Source organism: Panthera leo, chromosome C1 (genome assembly GCF_018350215.1).
Source record: "Panthera leo isolate Ple1 chromosome C1, P.leo_Ple1_pat1.1, whole genome shotgun sequence".
Taxonomy (NCBI): Eukaryota; Metazoa; Chordata; class Mammalia; order Carnivora; family Felidae; genus Panthera; species Panthera leo.
The window spans coordinates 219617923-219628852 of NC_056686.1; the positions used below are offsets into that span (position 1 = coordinate 219617923).

General features: G+C 66.2%; 1 protein-coding gene across 1 annotated transcript; it reads left to right on the plus strand.

Moving 5' to 3' along the window:
- Nucleotides 1-526: 526 nt before the first annotated feature.
- On the plus strand, nt 527-10506 carry AGXT (alanine--glyoxylate and serine--pyruvate aminotransferase). The gene is made up of 11 exons (XM_042953549.1): nt 527-743; nt 843-1035; nt 2232-2296; nt 2930-3030; nt 4048-4118; nt 5579-5663; nt 6585-6680; nt 7330-7399; nt 8574-8669; nt 9455-9583; nt 10152-10506. Exons 1-11 carry the CDS (start codon nt 579-581, stop codon nt 10257-10259), a joined length of 1179 nt encoding a protein of 392 aa, XP_042809483.1. The 5' UTR covers nt 527-578; the 3' UTR covers nt 10260-10506.
- The last annotated feature ends 424 nt before the right edge of the window (nt 10507-10930 follow it).

Sequence of the window (10930 nt, forward strand, 5' to 3'; positions counted from 1 at the left end):
TATTTTCCAAATTAAGCCTTTCCCTTAGGTCAGCAAACTGTGGTCCCTGGGCCAAATCTGGCCCACGATTCGTATTTGTAAATAAAGTTTTATTGGCACACAGCAGCACCACTCTAGCCACTTTTGCACGGCCACAGCAGGACTGAGTGGCCGCAGCACAGCCTGGAAGGCCTGCCAAGTCTGAAATATCCGCTCTCTGGTCCTGTAAGAAAAACTTGGGGGACCCCTGAGCCCAGCAGGATGCCCTTGGCTGGGGCCGGGCATCCGACCGCTGAGGAGCTGGGAGGGGCCGGAGGGCAGAGGGCAGCTTGCCAAACTCTGTTTTTCATTGACCGGACCCTGAAGGATCCTCCCCCGACCGAGGGTTCAACACCCTGGCTGTCAGGCCCTGACATGCAGGAGAAGTGTCGATAAGGGGTCAGGTAACAGCGACAAACAACGAAAGGCAGAGACGGTGCAGCGGGGGAGCCCATCGACCGGCCTCCGGACACCGGCTCGAGGCCAGCTGGGAAATGTTCCGAGCGCTGGCCAGGGCCAGTGCGACCCTGGGGCCCCAGGTGGCCGGTTGGGCACGGACCATGGCCACCCGCCAGCTGCTGGTGGCCCCTCCGGAGGCCCTGCTCAGGCCCCTGTTCATCCCTAACCGGCTGCTGCTGGGGCCGGGCCCTTCTAACCTGGCTCCGCGAGTCCTGGTGGCCGGGGGGCAGCAGATGATTGGGCACATGCACAAAGAGATGTTCCAGGTAGGCCACGTAGGTGGTGGCAGTGGGTGTCCTGAGTGTCCTCCTCAGGGGGGAGAGGGCAGAGGCGTAGGGTCTGACCTGCGTGCCCTCGGCCCCCAGATAATGGACGATATCAAGCAAGGCATCCAGTACGTGTTCCAGACCAAGAACCCCCTCACCCTGGCCATCAGTGGCTCGGGGCACTGCGCCCTGGAGGCCGCCCTGTTCAACATCTTGGAGCCAGGGGACCCCTTCCTGGTCGGGGTCAATGGCATCTGGGGGCAGCGGGCTGCGGACATCGGGGAGCGCATCGGTAAGAGACGGGGCAGAGGGCGGGGTGTGGGCCCTCGAGCCATCCTTCCCCAAGGCCCCCCACCTGCCTCCCGCCCGGCAGACCCACCCCACACGCCCCAGGCGCCAACCGTGGCCCCTCCGCGGGTAAGTGCTCGTCCCCTTCATGCACCCACCCCCACCAGGCCCGCTGCTGCCTCCTCCGAGCGGGCGCCGGGGTGCCCGAGAGACCCCCATCTCCCAGTCGCCCAGAGCTTGAGGACAGCTGTTTCCAGAGCACGTGGGCAAGACCCAGGTTTCCGCACAAACCCGAGACAGCCCCCGCAGCTCCCCAGGGTCCCCGGGCTTCACCTCTGCTCTGTGACAGGACAGGGTTCTGGAGGCTGACACCCCGCCCAGGGTCTCAGGAACAGCCTCCTCTCAGGAGCGGCCAGGTAAACAGAGGCACCGACCAGGTGTTCACTTCCAGAGTAAAACTTTCTGAAGAGAGACCGAAATCAAGAGCAGGAGTGTGCAGCGGGTTTAATGATTGATCGTGGCCTTTGGAAACATCCTGCACGGTCAGCTCCACACACGGCCGCATTCGGTCCTGGTTAATGGACAGCCCCCCACCCCTCACCCATCCCCTTCGGTTCACACGACGGTTTTCAAGGGGAGGCGGCGTCGGGCAGAGGCCGGGGCCTCTAGTGGACCTCACAGGCTCCCCCGTTCCAGAGGCCCTGCCTGACCCCTGTGCACCCCGGGCGAGACCCTTCTTGGCCCCCACCCGCACCCCCCCCTTGGGCTCCCCCCTGAGGCCCGGTGGTCCCACGGCCTCCTTCCTTCTACACCGACTTTGGAGCCGCTGTGCAGGGGGGCGCAGGGGCCCGAGAGGGAGAGCGGGACGAAGGCCTGCCTCCCAGAGCCTCACTCGTCCATCCATTGCTCTATCGGCCCATCACCGCACGCTGCTGAGGCGCGGCCCACCCACCAGGCCTTGTACAAATGCTTGTCTACTGGCCGAGGGAGGAGCCCGGCTGGGCTCAGGGAGGTTAGCCCGAGGCGGGGGCAAAGGAGCTGGGCCTGGTCGCTCTCATCCCGCGCACCCCCGGAGCCTCAGCTCCCTGAGCACACCCCGCTTCCTCTTCCCTGCGGCCGCGGGCCGGGGCGGTCAGCACAGACCCCGGTCTCCACACTGGGGTGGAGGGTGCTTACCTCTCACGCTGCCCCCGCCCCCAGGAGCCCGAGTGCACCCAATGATCAAGGACCCTGGAAACCACTACACTCTGCAAGAGTTGGAAGAGGTAGGGTGGGGCACATTGGCCCTAGGGAGGGGAGGAGGCCGGCTGGCCGAGGGGGCTCGGGCTGGGGGACTGGGGCTGACCCTCAGCTCTCCCCGGAGCAGGTGACCGTGCACAGGAGGATCGTTCCAGTACTTAGGGGCTGGTGGGAAGCCTGATAGGGAGGCTGCCTGGCAGGGAAACTGAGTCAGGAGCCCGGTTCTGTGGGCTGGGCGAGAGGGGCTGAAGGCAGGAGGTGGGAGCAGGATGCCCTGACACTCAGGATGCCAGCCCTCCCCGTCGGGAAAGGTCCGTCCCAACCAGCCAAGACCCTGGGGACTCAGCTGACCTCGCCGGGCCCCAACAGGACAAGGCAGGAGGAGGCTGGGCCCATTCCAGCTCTGTCTCGGGGGGGAAAGTCCTTCTCCTCCCAGAACCAGCCCACCTCCCAGAGCCCAGACGCGGGCTCAGCACCTGAGGCCCATCGAGTTTCCGCCGCCCAGATCTGTCCCATCCACGGGGAGGAAAGGAGTGTTAGGGGGGCAGATCCCGCCCTGCCCTCGCCAGGGAAAGTCCTTCTGGGAGGGGCTGGGGGTCCACGGGGAGGCGCCCACCCCCTCTGGCTGTGCCCACAGCTGGCACATCCGTCCCACTCAGGCCCTGGCCCAGCACAAGCCGGTGCTGCTGTTCCTGACCCAGGGGGAGTCCTCCAGTGGCGTTCTGCAGCCCCTCGACGGCTACGGGGAGCTCTGCCACAGGTGAGCCTGGCCCAGGGGGCGGTGCCGGGGGGCGGAGTCAAGCACGTCTCAGAGTCCGGCTGGGCGTGGGGGTGCAGGCAGGCCCCTCCGGGCCAGGGGGCAGCAGGGGAGACCCGGCTCCCCCCATCTGCGTCACGCACAGTGAGATGCAGTCGGTCCCGGGGTCCTCCTCGCTCCGCACTGAGTCTGGGTGGGCTCCACCCAGCTGAGGGCAGGACCAGGTGCTCCCACCTCCACTACCCTCCTCCAGCCTCCCCACCAGCAAGGGGCGGGCCGGACCTCGGGTGTAGTCGGGTGTAGTCGAGTGGGATTCGGCTCTGGAGAGCTGACCGCAGGATGGGAGGAGGGAGCTCTCCGCAGCCAGGCAGGCTCACCCTGCCAGGACAGCCCGTCCCCCGGGGTCTTGTCCAGTAAACCAAGCCTGGGCTGGGACCCTCAGGACATCCCCCTGTCCCCTCCATGCCCAGCGTGGGATACTCTTTATGCTTCAAAAGAATTTTTTAAGTCATCTCGGTGCCCAACGTGGGACTCCAACGCATGACCCTGAGATTAAGAGCCACACGTCCTACTGCCTGGGCCAGCCAGGCGGCCCCATGCCTCTCTCGTTTCCTAAGAAAGTGTGGAGGTGGAAGAGACTCAAAGTTTCCAGCTCAGCTGTTTCTGGACTCTGTCCCCTCTGGGCTCTGGATACACGGCCAGCGTGCTGTTGCCAGAGGGACCAGTCCCTGAGCCCTGGGCCCCACGCGGGCCTGTGGGCCTGAGTGCGCAGAGCCCCAGCCGCCCCCAGGACCACACACCGCCGGGGCGGGCCCTCGCGACTCCCAGACCCCCAGGACAGGCTCTGTGTGGGAACCAGGGCGGGCCGAGGGGCGGGTGTCAACGCCCGTCCACAGCAGGTCTCAACCTCCAGGATGAGGCGCCCTGGGGGAGGCCAAAATTCCTCCACGCTTCCGTGCGGGCTTTCACGGCCCCTCCAGGAAGCCTCTCCTGCCTCACTGTCCTGCCCTGTGCCCCCAGGTACAACTGCCTGCTCCTGGTGGACTCGGTGGCATCCCTGTGCGGGACCCCCATCTACATGGACCAGCAAGGTAAGGCGTGTCCCCTGCACCCGGCCACCCTCCCCGCCACTGCCCGGAGGGTGCAGAGGGCCCTGGGGGGGAAGACTCCTGAGGCAGTGCCTGCAAGCCCGCGGGCAGCGCACCCGTCGGATTAGGACCCCAGGGGACGCTCGTCTCCTCGCCGAGGCAGGGCCTGCCCATGGACTGGTCAATACCCCAGCGTCTCTGCGGCTCCGTTGCGGGGAACAGGCGGGAAAGCTCCCCAGCGTCTGGAGACGCACTCAGAGCCCCTCAGGGTGGGGGGGAGAAGTGTCAGGGCCCCTGTCAGTCAGGCCGGGCCTCAGGGTCCCCACCGGCCTGTCACACACAACGAGCACTGTTTCCAGGGTCGCCTTGCTGGCCAGCCTGGAGAAGCCTCCGGGCCCAGCGTTTCCTCCCAGAAGAAAGTCCCGATCCACAGGGGGTGGGGCCTGGCCACAGCCACCCCTCCCCCACTCCATCCGGCAAGCTTCTTCCAGAATCTTTTCTTACCAGGGCGCTCTGGGCCGTCAAAGGGGAGATTTCTGGGCTGACCCTCAGAGCCTTGCTCCGAAAGGAAGGGCTCGGGGAGGGGACAGGGCTGTCCCCGGAATGCCCACACTGCGCCTCCCGGGCTGGCGGTCCCCGTGGTGCCAGGGAGGAGGCTCCAGCCCAGATCCCAGGTGACAGTGCAGCCCCGAGAAGCCAGGGTTGGAACCCGGGACGCCCTCCGCACCGTCCCTGTCCCTGCCTCCCCGTCCTCAGTGGAGGGTGTGGACCTCAGGGAAGTGTCGGCGAACGCCGCCGCTCGGGGCGTTCGAGGCCTTTACCCGTCAGTTTCAGTTCGCAGGATTGAATTTACGTGAATAGGCCAGGCTCACCCTTCTCCTGTCAGCAGGCCTCTGGGCTCCTTCTGGGTTTACGCTTTCAGGAGCAAACTGCAGAGGGCGCTCCTGCACAGACAAGGCTGCTGGGGGACGTGTGCACACAGCTCCCTCAGGCCCCGGCTGCAGGGCCTGCAAGGCGGTAGACGTGAACCCTGTGCTTTGCCGAGACCCTTCACAGCCACCTAGAGCGTAAATCTCAGGCGGTGACCTTGTCGGTTTTCGCGACAGTTCAGCGGCCGCCTGATGTGGCAAGAACACCTGTTTCGTCCTGTGTTCTGCCACACGCTCGCTCACAACACTGACGCCACGCGTGGGTTCCTCCACCCGAGCCGACCGTAGGCGGGTGGCCTGCAATTTCACTCCATCTACGTGGAGAGGGCGTCACGTCGCATAGGTCAGGGTCTCACTCCTACAAGACCGTCCAGCCTGCTTCACACAGCACTTGTCCTGCAGGTCCCCAGGTTGCCCAAAACTTCTGTTCGACTTGCTGGGGTCTGGTCTGGGTGGGCACCCTCCCCACCCCCGCGATGATCCCACCCGGGGCGGAGCTTGGCCCCCAGGAGCACACGCCCCTCCTCTCCACAGGCATTGACGTTTTGTACTCTGGCTCCCAGAAGGTCCTGAACTCGCCTCCAGGGACCTCGCTCATCTCCTTCAGTGACAAGGCCAAGTGGGTGACTCCTGGGCCCCTGACCTAAGGTGGATGTGCAGTGAGGCCGGAAGGCCCCTGAAGCGGGAGGTCAGAGCAAGAGAGGGAGGGCTCAGGGGCTGTGCTCAGAGACACCTCTGGACTGTCCACCACCCACCCTGGACAGGTGCCCACCCTGGACAGATGTGCCCAAGCTCTGAGTTCATAGGGCGGGGGGTAGCCAGGGCACGGTGAGGTCCCGGTGTGAGGCTGGTGGCCTGGCCAGTCTGGCCTCCAGAAGATTCTCCTCTTGGAGCCTGGGCTTGTGTGTGAGGGTGCAGGGCCTGGCATTCTGGAAGTTCCCCAGCCTCAAGCCAAGGACTGGGGGTCCAGTGCCTGCCTCCCATGCCTCCACCCTTGGCTCAGCGCCCAGGAGCTGACGCACGAGCTGCTCGACAGGGCGGGTGTGGACCACCTTTGTCCAGCAGCCCCGGTGCCCCCGGTCCCCAGTGTCCAGCCCCTGAGCCAGGCCAGGCCGGGATGGGGGAGGACCCAGGGATGCGGCACCGAGACAGTCTCGGGTGGGGTCAAGGGTCGTCTGTGGTCGTGGGAAGTCTGACTGCCTGCGGGAAGGTCCAGGAAGCGGCTGGTGGTCTGAGTATGGAGCTCGGGTAGAGGCCCTGTCTGTCACGCCCGTCTGGAGAACAGGTGTATTTAAAGCTTCAAGATCGGCTGCATTCCTGGGGCCTGGGAGGAGAGGAGCCGAGGTCCCCAACCATGCCTGGCCCCCCGAGGTGCAGCGGCTGGGAAGACACACACCCTACCTGGGCCTGAGCACACACACAGGGGTCCTGGGGGCACCTGCCCCTCTGGCTCGCTTCCCCGGAGCAGGCTAGCCTGACGAGACCACCCCCAGGCGCTCCAGCCAGACAGGCGGGCACTCACACTGCTCCTTCCTTCCAGAAATAGGATTTACACTCGGAAGACGAAGCCCGTCTCCTTCTACCTGGACATGAAGTGGCTGGCCAACATCTGGGGCTGTGACGGCAAGCCCAGGATGTGAGGACCGCAGGGCCGGGGCCAGGGCCATATGTGGTGGCGGGGCGTGGGGGTGACCTCTCTCTACACCCAGCTTCTCGTCAGCTTTACACCCTGGGTTCGGGGCCCACGCCCCAGCTGCAGCCGCAGGACTCACCAGAGTCAGGCCATCGATGCCCCCACTCGGTTCCCCCACCCCTCCCTGGCCTGGGAGCTCAGGTCCAGCAGCAGAGCCCCTACCACCCTTGCCCCGGGCCCCGTCCTCCCAGACCCAGGGAACCTCTGGACGCTCTGGGCCTGGCCCTGCGACACCTTCCCATTCCTGGGCCTCGGCTTACCCACCTCTCAAAAAGAGGGGCTCAGCCAGGGGCTCCTTGTGAAGTCGCTTTCGCTGTAACCCACACAGGGATTGGGGGACCAGGAAGTGTGCCCTACTCAGTGGGCACAGCAGCTTCTCGGGAAGGACAGGCTGGGTGGGGAGCCAGCCCTAGGCGATCGGGCCGGTGTCCCTGCCCTGAGCCTCGCTCTCCCCAGCCCTAGCTGCCTCTCCAGCTGGGTCCGTACCCCCAAGCCAGACAGCAGCCCCCTGGGAAGTGGCTAGACCCGTTGTCAGGGGGCCTGGCCGCCCCCCACCCGGTGACACTGGACCAAGTCCCCTCCTGTCTTCCAGATACCATCACACGACCCCTGTCGTCAGCCTGTACAGCCTGAGAGAGAGTCTGGCCCTCATAGCGGAACAGGTGAGGGGAGTGGGGCGGAGAGCCGCGTGGAGCAGGGACTCGGCGGGTGCAGGACCCCTAGGGAAGCATTCTCAGCTCCCTGGAGTCCCCGTGCCGAGGCTGGTGGCCTCCCAGAGGCCCCTTCTCCTGACTCCCTCAAGCCCTTCTGAGGACACAGATGGGAGGGATTCTAAGTGCCGGGCGGTCTCCCGGGTGGGCCTGGCCCGCGTCGAAGGAAGAACGGGTCCACGGAGCAGCAGAGAGAGGGGCCGTGGCAGCAGAGGATGGGCTGCGTGCAGGAGGAGAGGGGTGGGAGGGCCGGCTGCGGGCAGAGGGGTTCTGGGGGGGGACAGAGCACTTTCCCGCAGCCCCCTCCAGCTCCCGGGGTGGGGCAGGGGCCAAGCGGGGACACGTGGGTGTGACCAGAAGAGTGTCTTTGTCCGGTGCAGTGACCACACTCTCGGGGCACAGAGTGTGTGGGTCCTGCGGGACAGAGGACAGGCGACACTGCCCCCAGCATAGCTGGGGTCATCCCGGTGTCTCCCGGGAAGCCTGCAGCCAGCAGCCCAGAGGCGGGAAGAGCGCCATGAGTGGCCGGCCTCCCCAGGAGGCTGCACGCTGTGTGGGCCTTGTGTGCCCTTCCGTGCCTGCTCATGGAGCCGGCACCCCAGGGCCCGGCCAGCAGGAGCTGAGGAGTCCCGTGAGCTGGGGGGGGGTCACTGGCACCCAGGCTGGCCGTGCCCCATGGGGGCGTGCAGCTGAGAGGGGTGAGGACAGCGGATTGTGGGGTCCGTGCACGGGGAAGACGGGAGACAGGACAGCGTGTGACTCAGAAGCCCCTTTCTCTCCCCTGGCCAGCGTCCCACCTGCAGCAAGGCGATCCCACCTCACACCCTCCGGGAGCCACAAGGCTCCAACCCGCGGCTGGGCCCCCCACTTGCTCCCCCAGGCCCAGACTATTTCCACTGCCCCGAGGTGGCTCCAGGTCTGGCCCCTGGGGCAGAACCGGGGCCCCGAATCTGGGGACTCAGGGGTCTCTATGGGGATCAGAGTCCAGGCTAGGAGAGGAGCCCCTCCGTAGTCTGAAGCTGCCCCCCACTATGGATGAGACACAGTTTCCCCTCTCTCGCCACCGAAGGAGGGACCCCACCCTGCCCTCCCTGCCCTGCCCACTGGGTGTCCTCTCCCCTCCCAGGGCCTGGAGAATAGCTGGCGGCAGCACCGGGAGGTCACGGCATACCTGCATGGGCGCCTGCAGGGGCTGGGCCTGCAGCTCTTCGTGAAGGATCCAGTAAGGAGGGCAGAGGGCAGGGGGCAGGGGGCAGGGACAGTGGGGGACAGGGGGTAGGGGGCAGAGGGCGGGGAGCAGGGGGTGGGTGGCAGGGGGCAGAGGGGTGGAGGGCAGAGAGCAGAGGGCAGGGGGCAGGAGGTGGGGGACAAGGGGTGGGGGGCAGGGGGCAGGTGGAAGGGGGTGGGGACAGGGGGTGGAGGGGCAGGGGGTGGGGGATAGGGGGCAGGGGGGTGGAAGGCAGAGAGCAGAGGGCAGGGGGCAGGGGGCGGGGACAGAGAGCAGAGGGCAGGGGGCAGGGGCAGGGGCAGGGTAGAGAGGGGAGAGGCAGAGGGTGTGGGGGAGGGGAGAGCTCCTACCCTGCCCCCTCTGAATGGACACAGACTCCTGCGGTCACCTGGGTGGTCATTTTTACGGTCACAGTGGCCTGGCCTCTGATCTTAGGATGCTTAGCTCAGTGACCCCACTGTCCCCGACAGCCTCCCCGCCTAAAGTAATGATGGGCGATCTCTGAGCCGGAAGACGCCCATGGCCACCGGAGCCCCGAGAGTCCAGCCAGGCGGGGGTGGAGGGCGGAGGGTCCGCTCGGCTAGCCAGCCAGTCCAGGTTTCAGTAGGAAACAGAAGAGATGGTGACCCCCGTGTCTTTGGGCCCCTTCTCCCTCCCTCCGTGCCCTCCCCCATCTCCGCCCTCCCCTCTGGGGCCTGAGACCAGGGCTGGCCGGGCCAGGTCAGGCGGTGCTGGCCGTAGGCTGTCGTGGAGGAGGCTGAGTTGGGCCTGTCCCGCAGGCACTCCGGCTGCCCACTGTCACCGCGGTGGCCGTGCCCGCTGGCTACGACTGGAGGGACATCGTCAACTATGTCATGGACCATTTTGACATCGAGATCACCGGCGGCCTTGGGCCCTCGATGGGGAAGGTAAGGGGCCCGCTGTTGCTCTGAGTGGCCAGGGGTGAGGGCCGGCCACGCCTGCCACGGAAGTTACATTCTCCGCCCCCACATGGAGCGCCGCATGCGCCAGGCCCAGGCCGAGGTCGGCGGTCATCGGTTCCCCGGGACGGCAGGGGCACCCACCCGGGAACATCCTTCTCTGAACCCCAGGGGTTTTGCAGGGGGAGCTGGGCGAATGAATTCTCCTGCCCCCTTTCGCCCCAGCCTGGTGAGGTTGTGGGGTGTGGCCCCTCCGATTCCACCCAGAATGTCCTTCCCTCCGAGCGGGCAGACCAGGCTGAAGGCGCCGGGCCTGGGTCTGGCTGTGGCCGCTGAGTGGGGGATTCTGAGTGACCTGTAACTGACCGTCATCCTGACCTTCCTTCTGGAGCTCTGTGCATGCAGACGGAAGAGAGCCTGGGTCTGGGAGGGAGGGGGGGCTCCCGGTATAACTGGGGGAAGCTCTCGGTGCCGGGGTGGGGGGGGACCTGGCTCTGCCTAGACCTCACTCAGGGCGGGGCTCACATCTGCCCCGGACCCTCCCCCACCCCTGCAGGTGCTTCGCATCGGGCTGCTGGGCTGCAACGCCACCCGGGAGAACGTGGACCGAGTGATCCGGGCCCTACAGGAGGCTCTGCAGCGCTGCTCCCGAAACAAGCTGTGACCTGGCTGCCCGTGTCCCGCCCTCCCGGAGGGGCCGGCCGGCGGGAGGCACCAGGAGCAAACAGACTCTGCAGTCGGTCAGGGCCCCTGGGGGGCAGGAAAGCTGCCGTCCCGGCCCCAGGAAGTCCTTCTCCTTTCGAGTGGCACCTCCTGGAAGCAGACCACGTGGGCTCGGGACCCACGGCACCTCCCAAATGAGCTGCAACCCCCACAGGCCCCTGGCCGGTGGACACTCAATAAAGAATCGTCGGTCATCTGTCCTCACTGTGTGTAGGGTGGGCGGGGAAGAGTCTGGCCCCTGACTGCGCCCTCATGCGGGTTGCCTGGGGGCAGTTCCTTGCCTAGGGCCTCCCCAGGGCTGGAGAACAGTGTGTAGGGGCCCTGTCACCATACATCCTACCCCAGATCTCGCACCTGCAAGATACCGCACCCCCCACACCGCCAGGGCAACCCCCATGACCCACAGGGCTGATTACTCGTGACTTGTGATCAGAGTCACAGAGATTAAGGCACCAACATGCCTGGAGCACACAGCCAGGACTTGACCTGGGAAGACTGAAGGTCACGACGTAGGCACACGGGCCTCCACATGTGCTGAGAGTCTGGGGGCCTCAGATGCATATCCGAGCGTGGCCTCTGCACCCCGGCCTCTCCCCGTTCTTGGCTTGGCCC

Bases quoted from the DNA above. Each gene is read 5' to 3' on its own strand.
- AGXT (XM_042953549.1), top strand. From the start codon at position 579: ATGGCCACCCGCCAGCTGCTGGTGGCCCCTCCGGAGGCCCTGCTCAGG. The intron at 744-842 runs GTAGGCCACGTA...CTCGGCCCCCAG, and splicing joins TGCACAAAGAGATGTTCCAG to ATAATGGACGATATCAAGCA. The intron at 6,681-7,329 runs GTGAGGACCGCA...CCTGTCTTCCAG, and splicing joins TGTGACGGCAAGCCCAGGAT to ATACCATCACACGACCCCTG.